Source organism: Stegostoma tigrinum, chromosome 2, assembly GCF_030684315.1.
Source record: "Stegostoma tigrinum isolate sSteTig4 chromosome 2, sSteTig4.hap1, whole genome shotgun sequence".
NCBI classification, from domain to species: domain Eukaryota; kingdom Metazoa; phylum Chordata; class Chondrichthyes; order Orectolobiformes; family Stegostomatidae; genus Stegostoma; species Stegostoma tigrinum.
The window spans coordinates 13,002,403-13,020,980 of NC_081355.1; the positions used below are offsets into that span (position 1 = coordinate 13,002,403).

The following is an 18,578-nucleotide window of genomic DNA, read 5'->3' on the forward strand; positions in this document are numbered from 1 at the left end:
TTAACCTCTCTCTGGCAGTCCATCATACTTGTCTTGATTAGTTTGATATCTTTTAATGGTTTCCATTCCTAAGCAACATTGACATGATCAGTGTTCCCACGGTTCTAGCAATGATCCCTCCTTTTTACTGCACTTTGGTGAAGTTATCTTGAAGCTTACATTATGTCCAGTATGGCAACTAAATCTTTCGATCTCTCTTTTGATTGCCATAACATTTTAAGTGGTTTTACATGTAGTTTAACTATTTCAGTGTTATTTGGTTATAGTTGGCAGCATAGTTTAGTTTCACAGTAGTAATGAAACAGTGGTATGCATGGTGTTAACATTAGTGCTATAGCATTGTTACATGGGTAAAATTAGAATTGGATTTTATTGTCTGTCATGAGTACAGTGAAAATTGTATAAAGTTGGCATTCTCCAGTGCTATTTTGGTTACAAGACCAGAATTTTAAACAAGCAGAAATAAAAGAAAGTCAAAGGGTAAGAAAAGCATCCAGATCTTTATAGTCTAAGACTTCTTTCCATCAGTTTGATTGGAACCATTGATGCAGGCACCTGGGCCTAATTGAGACCTGAAGTCTCAGTTGGCCTGCGAGTCTCACCTCTGTTTGCTGGGAAGAGCTGTGTCAGCTGCCTCTGAACGCTAGGAAGCTGCCACCATTCCACGCATGGCCCACTCTCGTTGCCATGCTCAAGCAACTGATTAACCTGTCACTAAAGGCTTTAAAGAAAAATGAGAAAAGAAAAGAAAAAGAGCAAAAATAAAAAGAAAGAAAACAGATGGGGGTGGACGAGCCCCCAGTTCAGGAGCCTGCATGCAGCCCTGCTACTCCTCCACTATCTTGGCCAAGTAATGTTAGTATTAGCATAATAATACTCTTGTACCTAAGCTTGATATTTCAGTGATGCATCCACACATACGCAGCTTTCACTGTAAGTAATATTCAGAACTACCTATTTTCTTTCAGCGTAAGATCCTAGATTCCATTTTATGACAAAGCAAGGATTGCAGCTTTTATAGTTTAAATGTTAGCTTCTTCATTAATCCCAAAAAAAAATTTGGAACAAAAAAGTCCAGCATGAACAAATCAATAAACTTTACCGAGACAGTTTGAAAAGAGTCCTTTAACATGAGTATGTACAGTTAAAGCACATTCACATTGTGATTTAAAGATGAAGTCACCATAGCCCTACTGGAGATGACAGCTGGTGGTGGTTTATCCCCAGGGTCACCGTGCCTCAGGCAAGAGCTGAGGTTGAGAGGAGAATCCTTCATGGTGACCTTAGCTGGTGCAGGATTTGAACCCACGTTGTCGACATCACTCTGCATCACAAACCAGCAATTCAGCTAACTTACCGGTACTACATTTGTATTGTTATTTAAAACTTTACTTGTTTACTAGCCATGGGAAAGGCAGCGTCACAGGAATAGGGTAGTGGGGTGGGTCTGGATGGGATGCTCTTCAGAGGATCAGTGTGTACTTGATGCCTGAATGGCTTGCTTCCACACTGTAGGGATTCTAGAAATATCCCTCAAACAACAGCATAAAAACCAGCAATTCATATGATGGTGTGAACTTCAACAGAAAAATCTGTCCTATGCATGCTCAATATTCCTTCCATTTCCAGGAGGAAAATTATGAATGGGGCAGCAGTTTCATCCTGGATGTTTTGCCTGGAATTAGTGTCCAACAGAAGAAACTTGCAGTGGCAGCCATGAGGTGGAGGAAAAACCTGGAAATGCAAAGACTAAAAGATCCAACTGTTGAGGTACTGACATGGTGAACAAATTGCACAAATTATGTGGATTTGTGTGGTGCAAAAACAGAAATTGCTGGAAAAGCTCCAGTCTGAAGAATGGTCACTAGACTCGAAACGTTAACACTGCTTTCTCCCCACAGATGTTGCCAGACCCGGTCAGTTTTTCCAGCAATTACTGTTTTTGTTTCAGAGTTCCAGCATTTGCAATTCTTTTGTTATTTTTAGTTTTAGATTTGTATAGTTCCTTGGTTGGACTTACTCGATCACTGAATACCAGAATATTCTTAAAAAGAGACCTATTGGATACGATGAAGTCAGGTGGACAGTTGGTATTACATGTTCCAGATGCATTGACCAACATTGGTATTATATGATGTCACTCTGGGTTTAGGATTTTGGTGCTTCAGCATGTCTTGGCAAGAAAGTTGTTGAAATTTCCCTTCTTGACGAACACCAATGCTAAACGACTCTTAGGAGATGAAAAGTACCAACAAAATTGTAAATGATTTTGGAGGAGTTGAGTACAGCATCACATGACATCCAAGAAAATGCCTTTTGAAACTGAGCGCATTGCATGTATACAACATCAGAAGATAAAGAGTAAATGTGCAACTTTTTGAAGTGTAAGCAAACAAGGTAAAATTTTGTGTACACCAACATGCAAGAAACAGCAATAAGATAAATGATCATTTAGTCTGCTTTTATGCTGTTGTTTGAGGGACATTTCTAGAATCCCTACAGTGTGGAAGCAAGCCATTCAGGCATCAAGTACACACTGATCCTCTGAAGAGCGTCCCATCCAGACCCACGCCACTACCCTATTCCTGTAACGCTGCCTTTCCAATGGCTAATCTATCCAGACTGCACATCCCTGGACACTTTGGGCAATTTAGCATGGCCCATGAAATGTGGAATCCGATGGGAAGAGGCGTTGCCATGGAGAATGCACCATTAATGCTGATCGGTAGTCAACTGTCCTTAAGTTTTAAAAGAGGCATGGTTCACATCTTGCGCAGTATAAGTTTTGGTTTTCCCCTTGAATTGGTATCCTTGCAGATTGTCCTGATAAGTACAAGATGAAGAGGCTTCAGCAAAACTTATCTATAAACTAGAAAATGCTGTTTTTAACAGTTTTGTAAATGAGGCTATGCTGTTGATCTGCCAAACCTGGACTTATATGTAACATAAATTCTTTTGAAACATTTTGAAAATCAGACTATACTTTACCTTTTAAAATTAAGCCACATAGCTCTGAATTTGTAATGTGGGTTTTGGTGATAGAATGCCTGCTTTTTGAATAGTGTCATGGGATGTTTAATGTCCACACTAACCACTGGAACCAACATAGAGTTTCAGTGTAACATTTCATGTGAAAAGCAGTAATCTTCTAATACAGCGTTAGAATGCTGGTCTTGATTCAGAACATGATCGAAATCGCATATTTGGGCTTCTGACTCAAGCAAGGGTGATACTAACTGAGCCAATCTCAGTTGATGGTGTTTGTTAGGAGTTCTAATAATCTTCTACAATCCATCTCCATCTCCTGATGATAGGACTTGGCACCTACACATTAGCAGTCGATTTGAAAATTGCATCTTTTATGGATGTAAAATTATAAGTTGTACCAAAGAATTATTTTAACTTTTCCATAACAATTTTGCAAACAGTGATTCTTAAACGTCCTCTTTCCTGAAGGCACAGAACTTGGTCTGCCATATAAGGGGATTCTATTCTCCCAAAAGAGGAATCTGAAAAGAAACACCTTATGCTTCAGGTCTTAGTGATATTGCATAATATTTAGAGTGACAAACTGCCTACAACTCAAAGACTTAAAGAAGGGAAATTCATGTAGCACCATGAAAAACATATTACACGATTTAGTGTCACCCTAAGCATCAGTATGTTTTTTGTGTCTATGATGAATGTGTAGAAATGACAATGCATGTCATCATATTTATTATTAAGAAGTACTTCCAAGCTATCTGTGTTAACCTTTTGAAGCAATAATCACTTCAGATAACAGGAGCTGCTCCACCTTTTTCTAGTTATGGGTAAGAAGTTCAGAATGTACATGATGTTTGGGTAAACTAATATCTCTTGTTTCTGCAGATTGGTGCATTCACTGGTTGGAAAGTTATTTTAAACTTTGACCATGCCAAGGAGGCAGGTTTCAGGCGCCTTCTTCTTTCAGGTGGAGCCAAGGTTAGTTAGTCTTGTACTGATTCTGATTGCTTCCAAATGTTGTCTTCAGCCTGTATGCATAATTCATCCACATTTTTAAAAGGCTTTCATCTGAAGTGTTGAACTTTTCATAAATGCTTTGTTCAAAACATCACACCAGTATTCTAGATTATCTGAAATAATGACTTAGCAGTTACACACAATATATCTATTTGATTGAATATGATCACATTTACTCAGGTAGTACAAGAGTGTAGAATTTACAGCCAGCACCAAACTAAGTAATTGAATGGGTATCCTTTTATAACCGGTTTCAGGAGAAGACATTTAGTTTAATGTTGTTCTAGAAACGTGTTGTTTTTCAAGCCACTGAGCTTTTCAATGTTAAATCCTAGGACAATACATCTGAAAAATCAAAATATTTCTCAAAGAAATCAATTAATTTGACCATTAAATATTTTAGCTTCCATGCAGTATGACTACCTGTGGGTTTTCCTGCTGACATCTCCTGAGTTCTGCACAATTTCCGTCTTTTGCATCTCTACTGTTGTAACGTCTGTCAAAATCTTAGTCCGAGCAAAATCCCACACTCCACTTTCAAAACAAATAAACAAGTTTAATTTTGTGTATCTTAGTTAAGTGAAAATTTTAACTTCCTCTGCCTGGCAGAAACTGGATCCGGCAGAAGTCAAACACCAAGCCGTACATTTGCTGCCATTTTTCACCACACAGCTATTTTTAACACTTGCCTGAAATATCAGCCTTACAAGTTGCCTAATCATTGCATAAGACTCATATTTTTAATTCATTTATGGTGTGTGGGTGTCACTGGCTGGGCAGCATTTACATTAAAATCAAATCAACCATGACCTTATTGAATGGCAGAGCAGGCTCAAGGAGCCAAAAGGCCTACTGTTGTTCATATTTACTGTTGAGAAGGTGGTGGTGCGCTGCCTTCTTGAAATGCTGATGTCCATTTGCAGTACGTAGACTTACAGTGCTGTGAATTCCAGGATTTTGACCCAGTGATTTAACTTCAAGTCAGGGCGGTGTGTGATTTGGAGGGGAACTTGCAAGTGGTAACATTCCCATGTGTTTACTGCACTTATCTTCTAGATAGAGGTCGTGGGTTTGAAAGATTCTGCTGAAGGAGTCTTGGTGAATTTCTGTAACGCATCCTGTATATGTTACTTACTGCTGCTGAGCTTTGATTGAGGAGGGTGTGAATGTGGTGACAGTCAAGCAGGTTATTTGGATTAATAGTGTCAAGTTTCTTGTGTTAAACTGAACCCACTCAAGCAAGTGAAGATGGTTTCATCATACTCCTGACTTGTGCCTTGTAGATGTAGATGTAGACAGGTTTTGGCAAGTTGGGAGGTGAGTTACACACTTCAGGCTTCCCAATTTCTGATCTAGTCTTTAGATGGCAAGTCCAGTTAAGTTTCTGGTCAATTGTAACTGATGGTACCTTTTGTGGAACCAGGAGGATCTCAGGAAATTTTAGGAGGCTGTTACTTTTGGCTCCTTCCACCTGCAAAGCCAGTTGTCTCTTCATATCCCCTGTGCTATGATAGAGTAACATGTCCTCTTGCCCTGTGATGGAGTGAATCAGTGACCATAAGTTTCATTTAAAGAATACACCAAGTTATTTAAACCTTGTACAGAATAATTTTGAGTTTAATATAATCTTGTGTTCATGACTGATTTTGTAACCTTTCTCAAACTTCAGGTACTTTCCACTCATTTGCTACATGAATATAAAGAAGCTACTCATTTGTTTGCTGACTTCAGTAAACTAAAACCAGAGGATCCAAGAGTGAATTTGGCTGAGGCTCTTGAACATAATGTGATGTGCCTCAAACCAGAATATATTGCAGACTATCTCATGCAGGTTTGTCCCCCATTTTAAATCATCTTAAAAATTCTGTGGAGTTATCTTGCTTAGGTTCTTATTTCGAGAGCGAACCCTTAATGGGTTCAATGTATGACTTGCTACAAGGGATTATATGCCTAGTGGCCTTTTGCATTATTAACTTGTTGTAATGAAAAATCAGATTTTGCATATATGTTCATGCAAAATAGATGCGTAAAACAATTAGTACACCCTGGGATCCAAGGGTGCATAAATGATTTGGGCAGACAGACCCTTTGTTAAAACTTCATCTTACTCCCAAATCTTGAATCTATCTTTGCTGTTTACAGATTCTGACAGATTGTCTATTTTCTAAGATTTCTATTTTTAATATACAACTTAGAGCACTCTATTTTTTTAAAATAGTTATTTTGTGTTACAAGAGAAAGGTTTCATTTGCTTTTTCTTCCAGTCAATTTTAATTTGATATTGAAGATATTATTTTATGATTTTTGTTTTTGGAGTTTTCCCATTTTAAACCCATAGATAATTCATTCAGTAATACGGTAACTCAAATGTATCTTGGAGGCGGGTTATACAGGAGTGGCCTTTATGACACAGTTGGCAGAAGTGGACTGATGTCTTTCCTGTCTCCTCCTTCCACTGACTATAACAAACTGAATTTAAAATGTATGTGATACTGCTTGTTGTACATATTAACTACAGCATATGGCTCTGCATGAAAAGCAAGTCAATCAGGTTCCTTAAATTAATAAATAAAGAATTTGTTTATTACAGAACAAAAACTTATTTGAGCAAGATGGAGTATTGCTAAAAAAGGCTTTAAAACATACAAATATACCGAATTTGAATTCTCAGCAGAATTAATGAGATGTTAATAAGAATAATGTACAAACTCGTCAAACACCCCACAGATCACATTAAATAACAGCTGGAGTCAGAAAAGATCACTTGGATTTTTGAGCAACATCCTAGCCATTAATGACACTGCAGACCATCAAACCTCATTAAAACTTCCTAAGAAATTTGTAATTCTTTGCTTTTGAAGATCTGGCTTTGAAACTTTCTCAATAGTTGCTCCATTGTGTACAGCTTTAACTACTGATGAGGATCTCTGAATTTTCAGTCTATTCCTCATAAAAGGACACAAGGTGCCTTCAGAAATAAGGCTAATCTCCTTCCATTTTCTATTAAGGTCCTTTTGCCTCACTTTCCCACCACTTGTCTTCCGGCTTCCCCCATATATTGCCTCATTCTAACTGCTCCAGGACAATTGCTCTTGAGCCGTTCTTTTTGGCTGTAGCACATAAACTGTGCAGTTAGAATGTTTATCGTATTTGGTTAGTGGAAGCAAATGGATGGCTAACTCTTTGGCATTGTGGAAGCATCAAACATCTAGAGGAGCTGATTGACTTTTCCCCATCCACCTTAGTCCCTGTCACACCTGCAGTGGCGAAGTTACACAGCTTTCTGCTTGCCCTGGGCTCTGTATGCTCCTACCATTCTTCACCCTCTACAGGGCACTGTGTACCATCTTTACATGCCAAGAGAAAACCAATCTAAAATATTACAAGCAATTACAATGACTTGTTGCTGTCTACCTTACCCATCCACGAGGAGGCAGTGGCTAGTGGTGTTATCATTAGACTGTTAATCCAGAGACCCAGATAACATTCTGGGGAACCAGGTTCGAATCCCCCTGGGGGAGATGGTGGAATTTGAATTCAGTAAAATATCTGGAATTAGGAATCTATTGATGACCGTGAATCCATTGTCAATTGTCAGGAAAAATCCATCTGGTCACTAATGTCCTTTAGGGAAGGAAACTGTCATCCTTGTATGGTCAGGCCTACTTGTGATTCTAGACCCACAGCAACGTGGTTGACTCTAAACTGCCCACTGGGAAATTAGGGATGGGCAATAAATGCTGCCTGGCCAGTGACGCCCTCATCCCGTGAATGAATAAAGAAAAAAAACAGACTTCTGTTCCAAAGTTAGAAGTCATACAACACCAGGTTGACAAAGGATCAGTGCTCCATAACCTTGTGATTTCAAGTAAACCTGTTAGTCTATAATCTGGTGCCGTGTGACTTCTGACTTTGTCTACCCCAGTCCAACGCTGACACCTCCACATCACACCTCTCTCAGTTATCTTTGATAGCGAGTTTAGTACAGTTGCCTTGTCTGAGTCTTAACAGATAGGACATGGAAAAAAAATAACAAATAAATTTTTCACCTCCCCTGACCTTGTCAAATGTTTGAATGTCATGCGGCCAGAACCTGCTGTCATCAACATGCTAAGAGCCTTCACCAGCTCTGTCACATACATCATCTAACTACACGTGAAGGCTGATCCTTTGATGAGGCAACCAAAATCCATCACTAGGCCTCCACCTCATTGAGAGGGCCTTTTGACCCTCCTTCAGCAAGTCAAAAGTCTTCTTGTAGGCATCCTTTTTAATCTTGCAATATACGTCATCAATAGCAGTGAAAAAGGTACAAATACTTTCAACTGCTTTGCATTCTGCTCGGGCGAATTAAGATTTCTCACTGATCAGTGCTGAGTGTTCAATCAGTTTGCGCCAATTGCTTGGATTACTTCCCGCAATAGTTGTAGTCATGGCACACAAATTTCTATTCTATATTTAAGATTTTACACTGCTCTTAAATGATAAAGGTAGGGCAATATTGCTTGAAAAAAGTTTGCAAAAAGGGATAAGTGCTTTATGATCAATAATCTTGATCAATGCCTGTTACAGAACCTCAGTTATTGTTCCAGTCACAAGTGGATTACATTGATTCCTTGCAGAGTTTACGTTCAAGCTTCTGCCACGGATTTTGCTCCAAAACTTGAGCAGAATCTCATCTTGGAGCAGTGTCTGGTGTTTTGTCTCTGTGGTTTTCTCATCATGTCACCAATGGAAATTTCTGTGATTCATGTCACATTTTCTGAATGTAAATGCAGAACAATCATAGGTGTTGCAGCACACTGAACAGTGTACGGGGCCTGCTTAGCACAATAAAATGATATACCACAAAAGGACACTATTCAGTCCATCATTATCATGATAGTTCTTTAAAAGAGCTGTGCAATTGGGTTCAGTTATCTTTCCCATTGACCCATAGGCATTGAGGTTGGTTGGCTTGCCGAGCTGGTTTGTTGTTTCACAGACATTTTGTCACCAAACTTGGTAACATCCTCAGTGCAGCCTCCAATGAAGAGTTGGTGTTTTCCACTCTGGAGTTCACTGAGCTGGATCGCCTCATTTCCGGTTTTCCTTCATAGTGGAGTACAAGTGTTTATTAATAGCATGCTTTGTGGAGTGCCAGGCTTCTAGGAAATCTCATGCCTGTCTCTGCTTAGCTTGTCCCAGGATTTTGATATTGTTCCAGTCGAATTGGTGGTTCTCGTTATCCACGTGGATTGAGATGAGTGAGTATTGGTCGTGTCATTTTGTAACCAGTTGGTGTTCATGTACTCTTGTTAGTTTCCTTCCGGTTTGTCCGATGTAGTGTTTCTCAGTCTCTGCAGGGAATCATTTCCATGACCTTGGTCCTGTCCATGGTGGGGAGTTGGTCTTTATTTCAGGTGAGCAGTTGTCGTGGGTTTGTGTGACCCTCTGATGCCCAGCGGTCTTGGAGTCTTGTTAGTTCTCATGTGTTCCTGATGTAGGGTAATGTGATTGTGTGTGTCAGGGCATAGTATTGTCCTGATGTCAGCAAAACAACAAACCAGCTCAGCGAGCCAACCAATCAGAGCTACAAGTCTCTTCCAAAACCTTAGACCCATAGGTATCTCTGTTCAGAGTGCTTAGACATTTCTCTTTTGAAAGTTGCTATTGAATCAGCTTCCACCATCCTTTTGTTGGTTATACATTTCAGATCGTAACAATTAGCTGTGTTTTTTTTAAGAAGACCCTAATTTCTCAAATTTCCTGTCTAACAAAAAATTCAGCTCTCAGATTTTAGCATAAGATGGCAGTAATATTGGAGATAGTTGCAGCTATTAGATTGATTATTCAAACAACTGTTTATCTGAAGGTCTCAGTAAAGGAGCATTTGGCTAAAGTACATTTCATTTTTACTGATATCAGACCATGTATTTGAATCTTGGGACACAGACAACTTGTTCACTTATTTCACATTTCTTTACATTTCCAGGAGCATCCTCCTCCAGTTGAGAATTACTATCTAACTGCTGAGAGTGGGATGGGAACTCGTAAACGGAAATCATCTGGAGATGATTCTGATCCAAGAAAGTGTAGAAAAAATTGATGTTCTTTAAAGTTTGTAAATTACTTTTCTGATAAACTCCATTAATATTGCTCATCCAAGAAATGACTGTCTAAGAAAGGACATATTTTTCTGCTTCCACATTCAGGCGCTATGATAAATTCAGTGTATTTGTCAGTGGGGTATTCAGAAGCTCAAGAACTTCGAACTGATTTATAAAATCAGGCATCTTATTTTTGGCACTGTAGGGTGCATGTTAACCAATTAAAATACAAAGATCCTTCCTTAAATATTTTTCAGACTCTTGGGTTTGCTATTAAAGCAGATGATAAATATTTGAATTTTTTGATAGTATTTTAAATAAATATATTGGCCAAGAAAAGTTTGGTGTCAGACTGAACTGGTATTACAGTATCTCTCCCTTAATCCTTTGTACTTAAGTCTCTGTCTGTTCTCAAAGTGGTGACTTGAATCACCTAAAACATGATCTCACTACGATAAATGATTTTCCTTCTACTCCTCTTTACATTCTAATATGAGCATTCCCTCTTGGATGTTGAAACATATTAGGAATTGCAAAACTTGGAAAAGCCAACAAGTAGCTGACACCTTGAATGTTCGTCACATGTACAATTGCAACAAGTTTTGACTAAGTTAAATTCTTTTTTGACATATTGAACTCCAGAATGTTTATGAAGATTTTGGGATCATATTTTGTAAGTCATTTTGTTTTTGTGAAAATTGAAACCTCCATGACTTCTTGGTTGCTGAAATAGAGTCCTGAAGGTGGACCCTCATGAGATATTTATTCTTTATCAAGAGAAAGGAGTTTTCAACATACAACTACAGGCAGCATGTAATGCCGGTCTGTGCTTGCTATCAGAACATCAGTTGTAGCTCCTCTATAATTCATGCATTCCAATCATTTATCTAACCTAAAGGCTGTCCATTGAGTGACAAAGGCTGATCTTCTTTTGACCTGATCCAGAACTCAATGAGCTAAAAAACACTGAACTGACAGTTAGCATTCCTCAAACCAAGCTTCCACAACGCTGACTAATCATTACAAAGTTCTACACTACTCAGCCAAATGAGTGCAAAGGTCCTGCAAGAATCATACTGGATTTGATGTTAACTGATTCTCTTTTCACAGTTACTGCAGTATTTTGCTTTTGAGCATATAGATTTGTTGTCTTATGGATATTGCATAGCCTTGTTATGACAAGGGACCAGCCTTTACTGCAGGTAATTTAGTAGATCATGACTCTGCACTCTGTCGAAGGTACTATATAAATGTGAAATGAATATAGGCAGAAAATCTGCCAGGGTCACGGAATTAAATTAATTGCTTGTATTTCCTTAGAATAGGGAAGGAACACAAAAAGTAGGCACTATTTCCAAGTGTCTGAACATTGAGGTGGAAGGCTGCTGATCTTCATTTGAGACTGCAGGTGACTGAAGATCTAGATTACCTCTTAACCCAGCCTGAACCTTGGAGTGCAGAAGTCTTTCTGGTTGATGGACAAACAGCAAGGCAGTGGCTTTAAATTATTGCGATGCAACAGACAGCATTTCTTATGTTCCATCTTCACATACCATGAGACAACACATTTCTAAATGGCTGTCCTCTCCTACACTAAATCCAGCAATCCTCCTCCCACTGGACACTTGTTGTTCCTGGCCCTAGTCTGTTTCTGCATTGCTTTGGTGCATGCCACTTGTCCCATATTTCTACAATTATCCATTCCACAGCTCAATGAAATGTTCCAATCTCTTGTTCTCCCCCACCACTGAAAATCAATGCATTTTTAACCCTTTTGTTTGTCAACAATATAATATTTAAACAGGGACACGTCTGAAACAATTAATTTTTCCTTTGTTATTTACATGGCAGAAATGGCTAGCACGAGGGGTCATAGTTTTAAGCTGGTTGGTGGAAAGTATAGAGGGGATGTCAGAGGTGGGTTCTTTACACAGTTGAGAGAGCATGGAATGCGTTGCCAGCAGCAGTTGTGGAAGCAAGGTCATTGGGGGTTATTTAAGAGACTGCTGGACATGCATATGGTCACAGAAATTTGAGGGTGCGTACATGAGGATCAATGGTCAGCACAACATTGTGGGCTGAAGGGCCTGTTCTGTGCTGTACTGTTCTATGTTCCTTTCTGCATGAGTAATGTCACAAATCCCTTTTGCTTTATTTTCCCTGCTATTGATAACTTATCACTGCCATATTTAACCATTTTACCAGTGGATTAGTTTCATGCCTCTTTTTAAATTTAAAAATTCAGACGACATCTAATGGAGGAAAAACCAGCAAGTTTTCAAACAGCAATGTGAGAATGACCAGCTCATGTTTTGCATGACATTGATTTGAAGATAATGACCAGGATACTAGCGATAAGTCCCTCACTCTTCTTCAGAATGCCATGGAATCTTTCATGGCCTCCTTTTCAAATTGCATCCGAAAGATGGCACCTCTGATAATCCAGCAGCATGCTGGATTGCAACCAAAATTGTACTCAAATCCTTATATTTTGAATGTTGAGTTAGAGGCAACTGTGTTAATGATTTTTAAACTAAAAGAATGGGCTAAATGTCTTGAATATTCATTATTTATCCACTAACGCCACTGACCTGTTCCCCACAGTTAGACTATAAGAAATAGGAATAGGCTGTTTGTTTGGCCCCTCAAACCTGCTCCATCATTCAATGGCATCATGGCTAATCTGACATTCCACACGACCACTTTGTCTTTTCCCTGTTAATTGTTGATCAGTTGGAGAGTCGAGAAGCTATCAAAGCATTAAATATATGCAAGATCACTGCTCCCATGAGCATCTGTTTGAAATAGGTGCTCCTTTTATTCCAAGACTGTGCTCTCTGCTCATATACTCCGAGAAGCATATTCTCACCATTAACCTTGTCAAGCCCCTTAAGAATTCTGTGTTTCAATGAAACCACCCCTCAGTCTGCAAACACCAATGAGGAGAGTCCTAACCTGTCCAAACTTTACTTGAAGACAATTCCTCGACACCAGGGATCATCCTTGTGAACCTGCTCCGAACTGCCTCCAATAGTGACAATTTTCCTTAAGTAAGAGGACCATATGGTCTCACCAGCACCATGTACAGTTGTACCAAAACTTCTCTAGTCATACTCAAAATCCGTCTGAAATAATGGTTAGCCTTCCAAATTACCTGCTGCATCTATGTGCTAGTTTGTGTTTCAGCTTTTGAATCGTGCTCTTATACACCAACTTATTTAACCTATTGCAATCATTCTGTAAACTTTCTCCCTGCATTTCCATCTTGAGTAGTCTGCCAATTTGGCTATAGTACATGTGCTTCCTTTTGATATAGTGTAAACATTTGCCATCCCACTACCTAGCCATGTCAAAACCCACTTATTGTGGTTTGCCAAGCTGCCTAAGAACCACATATCCCCACTCACTGTTCCCTGCCCATTAGCCAATTTCCTAACCACACCAAACACTAGCTCCAACACCATGGGCTATTCTACTAGAGACTTCAGCAAAAAACTAACACAGTAGATAATAGCACATTTTTCACAAAAGGGAAACTACTACTTAATAACTGATTCCAACATGTTTCCAATAGATGTTTGCTTAATCAGCTTACAGTTACCTGACTGCTTCCATCCCTTTTTGAACTGGGATGTCATATGGGCGGGTTTCTAATCCTTTGGAATCCAAGGATTTTTGAAAGTACCAAAGAAAGCCACAACCAATGCATCTACTATCTCCAGCTACTACTTTTAGGATTATCGAAAGCAAGCCACGAGGGTTTTCGAAGATGGTCCTTGTTCATTGATATATACCTGATGAGTCACACACCTCTCCAGAATAAGCACCCCTGTTGATGTCTCAATGACAGCTATTTTTCTACTGAACTAACTCACTTCTACCTCCCATCCCACCTTAGTTTCCCAAAGTAGTGTGACTCCAATCCCCAGAAAGTGATCAGAAAATGAGACTACAGAAGTGCCATTAATTTATTCTGCACAAAGTATTTCAGTTCAGTGCATAAATAGACCAAGTGGTTTCACTGCTCTAGTGAACGCAGTAGCACTGTACTGTCAGGTTTCCAGCACTGGAGAGAAATTTACTATCTCACTGGATCCAAATGCACTCATGTCCAACAGCACCTGTAAATAAATGAAAACTGGTGAGAACCAGAACATATGAAAGTGTGAAAATCAAAATAAATTGCACAATGAATTTAGTAAACATGGAAACAAGAAACATTTAAAAATCTTAGAGCTAGTAGCACACAACCAAAACTAAATCATCTTGCAGAATTTGATTTGAAGTGAATAATAATACTTGGGTGTAAAGATACAAATAATGCACTGTTGTAACTTTGTAGTACATGTCTGAATGTAAGTAAGTTGTGCAAAAATTACTTTTTTTTCTGCCATTATTTTTGGAGAAGTGAAGCAATACATATGGTGTATAATATACCTTATGGTGCCCTTTTGCACCAAATGGTTCAAGCCATTTAAAAAATTGTCAATGCACAGGAAAACCAGCCAATCCAACTCAAATGTAAAACTGTATTCTCAAAGAATGGACAACATAAACCACTTCCAAAATTTTTAAAAGGCACCTGTTTAAACCATGAATTTGTTTTCATTGGCTCCTTAATGTACTGCTGTTATTGGAGGAAAAATGCAATACAAATTTCGATCCAGGTTTCTATTCCAAAAACATTAATCATGATAGGATAGAATTTTGTACAATAATAATGTGGCAATATTAAAATGGACTAAGCATTTTTCTTTGTACTTAAGATCGGCCTTCAATCCCGATTATTGCCAGAGCCATTATATTCCAAGTGAATTGAACGTTTAATGAGATAGCAGGAAGATAAGGGCAAATTAGTTAATGGCTTGACTACTTCTCGAAATGATTTGAGGTAGGATTTTAAAAATTACCTCATCTTCAACTCGTGACTACAGCTTTAATCTTCAGGGCTTGTGTTCCTTCTCTACCCCCACAGCTCAACATGTTACAAGGATCAAAAGGTACATAAAATTGTAGGATTGACAAATGTCAACCAGATTTATTTGCTGGTGACTTGCTGTATTATAAAGTTAGTCTCCACTTTCTCTAAATCATCTACAAAGGTGTTAATGCACCCATGCAAAAGTTAGCATAAGCTTAGTTTAAACATGGACAGAGCCTGTTTGAATAGAATGAGGGGCTGTTGACAGACACCTCAATCTGCAGCACTGTAAACAAAGCTCAGTTCTTGACTGTTTATATTCCACAAGTTTTAACAATATTCAAAAATCAAACTCCACTCTTCCATTTGCACGCTAATTGAGGCGTACCATCTGTGCTGAAACCTGGCTTTTAATATACATAGGCCTTTTGGAACAAAGCTCTACAGAAGTGATTACAAAGAGCATCAAGCTAAGTAGGAATTTAAAGCACAAACAGGCTATTTGGTTCAACTGGTCCTTGCAGTGTTTAAGTTCCATGAGCTTGTTCTCACTCTTCATCTCATGCTATAACCTACTCCTTTCATTTTGGCATTTATCTAGCTTGTGCTTCAATTGTTTTATACTGTTTGCCTGAAGGACTCAAATCAGAGAGAGTGACTTCCACAATCTAACCAACCAGTCTCTGGCAACAGAAACTTCTCAAATTACTAGTTGGTATTTGTTGTACAATTATGACACCTAGTTTTAAAGTCAGCTAAAAACTTCTGTTTACCCAATCCAACACAACAACAACAGAATATAGAGGGTGGAGCTGGATGAACACAGCAGGCCAAGCAGCATCTTAGGTGCACAAGCTGATGTTTCAGGCCTAGACCCTTCATCAGAAAGATGCACCACTCAGACTCCCTTGTCCACTCCACACTCCCCTCCAGTCCCACCACACCCAGCACTTTTCCCTGCAACCACAGGAAGTGCTACACCTACCCCTATACCTCACCCTCATTCCAGGCCCCAAGAATTTCCACATCAAGCAGATGTTTACCTGCACATCTGCTAATGTGGTATTCTTTAATCCGCTGTTCCCATTGTGGCCTCCTCTACATTGGGGAAGCCAAGCGGAGGCTTGGGGACCACGTTGCAGAACACCTACGATCGGTTCCCACTAAACAACTGCGTCTCCCAGTCGCGAACCATTTCAACTCCCCCTCCCATATCTCAGACGACATGTCCACCCTGGGCCTCCTGCAGTGCCACAACAATGCCACCCGATGCAGGAACAACATCTCATTATTCCGCTTGGAAACCCTGCAATACAATGGTATCAGTGCGGACTTCACAAGCTTAAATCTCCCTGCCCCCCACCACATCCCAAAACCAGCACAGCTTGTCCCCGCTTCCCTAAACTGTTCTTCCTCTCACCTATCCCCTCCTCCCACCACAAGCCACACCCCCATTTCCTATCTAACCTCATCCTGCCCCCTTGACTTGTCCTTCCTCCCTGGACTGACCTATTTCCTCCCTAACTCTTACCTACACTCACCTTTACTGTCTCCTCTCCCCCATTTCTGAAGGAGTGTCTAGGCCCAAAAGGCCAGCCTTCCTGCTCAGCCTGCTGTGTTCATCCAGCTCTACACCTTGTTATTCCTGGCATCTACCTAAATGTTTCTGAAGACACCCAACACTGCTTAATATTAATATGACTCAGAATATCAACATACCCTTCCCTAATCTTACAATCATCCATATTTTCTCCTTGGTGAATACATATGCAAAACACTCATTAAAGGAGAACACCAACTTGCTTTGGCTCCGCACAAATTTCCTTTGTCCAAGAGTGGACCTACCTTAACCCTAGCTACCCTCTTAGTCCCAATATACATATAAAATGCCTTGGCAGTCTGAATCCTACTTGCCCAAGGTCATTTAATAGCCCCTTTTAGACTTCTTAATTCCTTGTTTAAGTTCTTTCTTGGTTCATGTTCCTCAAAAGCCTTGTCTGATTTCAGCTTCCTTTTTGACTAAAAACTTTCAATGTCTCGTCATCTATGATTTCCAAATCTTGCCATCCTTCTTTCATGCTCACAGGAATATGCCGATTCTGAATTCCTAAGTTCAGTTTTAAATCCTGAATTTAAAACTGGCCTTTTAAACAAAACTCCCACATCAGATGTGGTGATACTGTAGTTTTCCAAATAGATTCTAACAGCTGTCCCCAATCTAATTTCTCCTGTTCCTGTCTAGTACTGCTGTAATTAATCTTCTCCAATTGCACCAGAGGACCAGTCATACTTAAACTTACAGAATTAGGATCACGATTCCCAAAATGCTCTCCAGCTGAAACTTGCATCACCTGGCCAGGCTCATTCTCCAAGAGTTTGGTTCCTTCCCTAATTGGGCTATCTACACTTTTCAAGCAGCCCTGCTGGATACATCCAAGAAATTCTGCCCCATCTACACTAAGGGAGTCTCAGTCAACATTGAGGAAGTTAAAATTACTCAATACAACAACCCTGTTTTTATCCTCCCTGCCAGGATATTGGTACAACCGTGCCCTCCCTCCTACATCAGTTCTCTAGACACACGTTCACCTCTTATTGCCTTCCAGTTTGTGGCCTCACTAGCACATTGCACAGGGTGTAATCCAGATCCTCCTTTTCAGCTCCCAGTTTCCTTATTTCCCTTTGCAGGGCCTCCTCTCTCCCTGCCTACGTTAGCATCCTTTCAGGATATTCTGTGTACACTCGGACATCCTTGATCCTGGTATCATGGAGTCTCATATGGGAGTTACCTATCAGTACTGCTCACCTCCACTTGAACCCTCTTAGCTGCTTAAGTGACATTGCAGTGTCTCTGATCTGGCTCCTGCTTTTGCTTTCCCTTATATATAAACTCCTGCACTGTCTGCCTGCCCCTCCTACTGTCACCAACCTAATTGGCTGAACCTTTGACCACATCCCTGCATCCTAATCCATAAAACTTTCTGGCTCCTGTATACTCCCCAGCAGGTCCCACTACCACTCCTACCAATCCATGTAAGCAAGAGGGGAGCTGCAGGTGGTGCCTTCTTGAAGGACATTTGACTAGTCTCGATTTCTCACATCTCACAGGAGAAGCATACCACTCAAAAACCACTACTGTTCCTCTAGTAACTATTGGTTTTAAACAAAAGGAGACCTGACCTTGTCTTAATGCTGCTTACCCTCCTCAGCAAAGCTCAATGCTTACCAAAGCTTGCAATTTAACCTCAGTCCCCCCCCCTCCAAAATGAGCTCCCAAAATGCCCCTCTGGTTCAGTGCTCTTCCTCCTGTTGACCACTGGGTTGTCCACAATCCCCTTCTCAGTCATGAGCGAGCAACTTCTCACTACTGTCCTGTTATACCTTACAAATTTCCAAGTTCTCTTAACTTGTAAATTCCAAACTTTTACTTTTGTATTTGGAGCTGCCATATAACAGACTCCATGAAAACTTTCTTTACCCCAACCTGTTTGTACCGTCCATGTGCCACATTATCCATGGTTGGTAATTATTTTCCAATGTTCTATAGATTCAGGATCAGTTCCTGC

General features: G+C 39.8%; 2 protein-coding genes across 7 annotated transcripts in view; one reads left to right on the forward strand and one right to left on the reverse strand.

Moving 5' to 3' along the window:
• Positions 1–10,430, forward strand: part of topbp1 (DNA topoisomerase II binding protein 1) — a 57,179-nt gene extending 46,749 nt beyond the window's left edge. For 3 of the 4 annotated variants that reach the window (XM_048524222.2, XM_048524208.2, XM_048524217.2), the window contains exons 25-28: positions 1,630–1,770; positions 3,871–3,963; positions 5,672–5,833; positions 9,977–10,430. In XM_048524222.2, coding sequence (XP_048380179.1) covers positions 1,630–1,770; positions 3,871–3,963; positions 5,672–5,833; positions 9,977–10,090 — 510 coding nt within the window. In that variant the 3' untranslated portion in view covers positions 10,091–10,430. Of the gene's footprint in view, positions 1–1,629; positions 1,771–3,870; positions 3,964–5,671; positions 5,834–9,976 lie in introns of those variants that run through there. The other variant, XM_048524232.2, reaches the window with a different exon arrangement.
• Positions 10,431–14,041: 3,611 nt separating this feature from the next.
• cdv3 (carnitine deficiency-associated gene expressed in ventricle 3) overlaps positions 14,042–18,578 on the reverse strand; it is a 36,257-nt gene continuing 31,720 nt past the window's right edge. For all 3 annotated transcript variants that reach the window (XM_059652454.1, XM_059652452.1, XM_059652450.1), the window contains one exon: positions 14,042–14,212. In XM_059652454.1, coding sequence (XP_059508437.1) covers positions 14,197–14,212 — 16 coding nt within the window. In that variant the 3' untranslated portion in view covers positions 14,042–14,196. The remainder of the gene's footprint in view (positions 14,213–18,578) is intronic.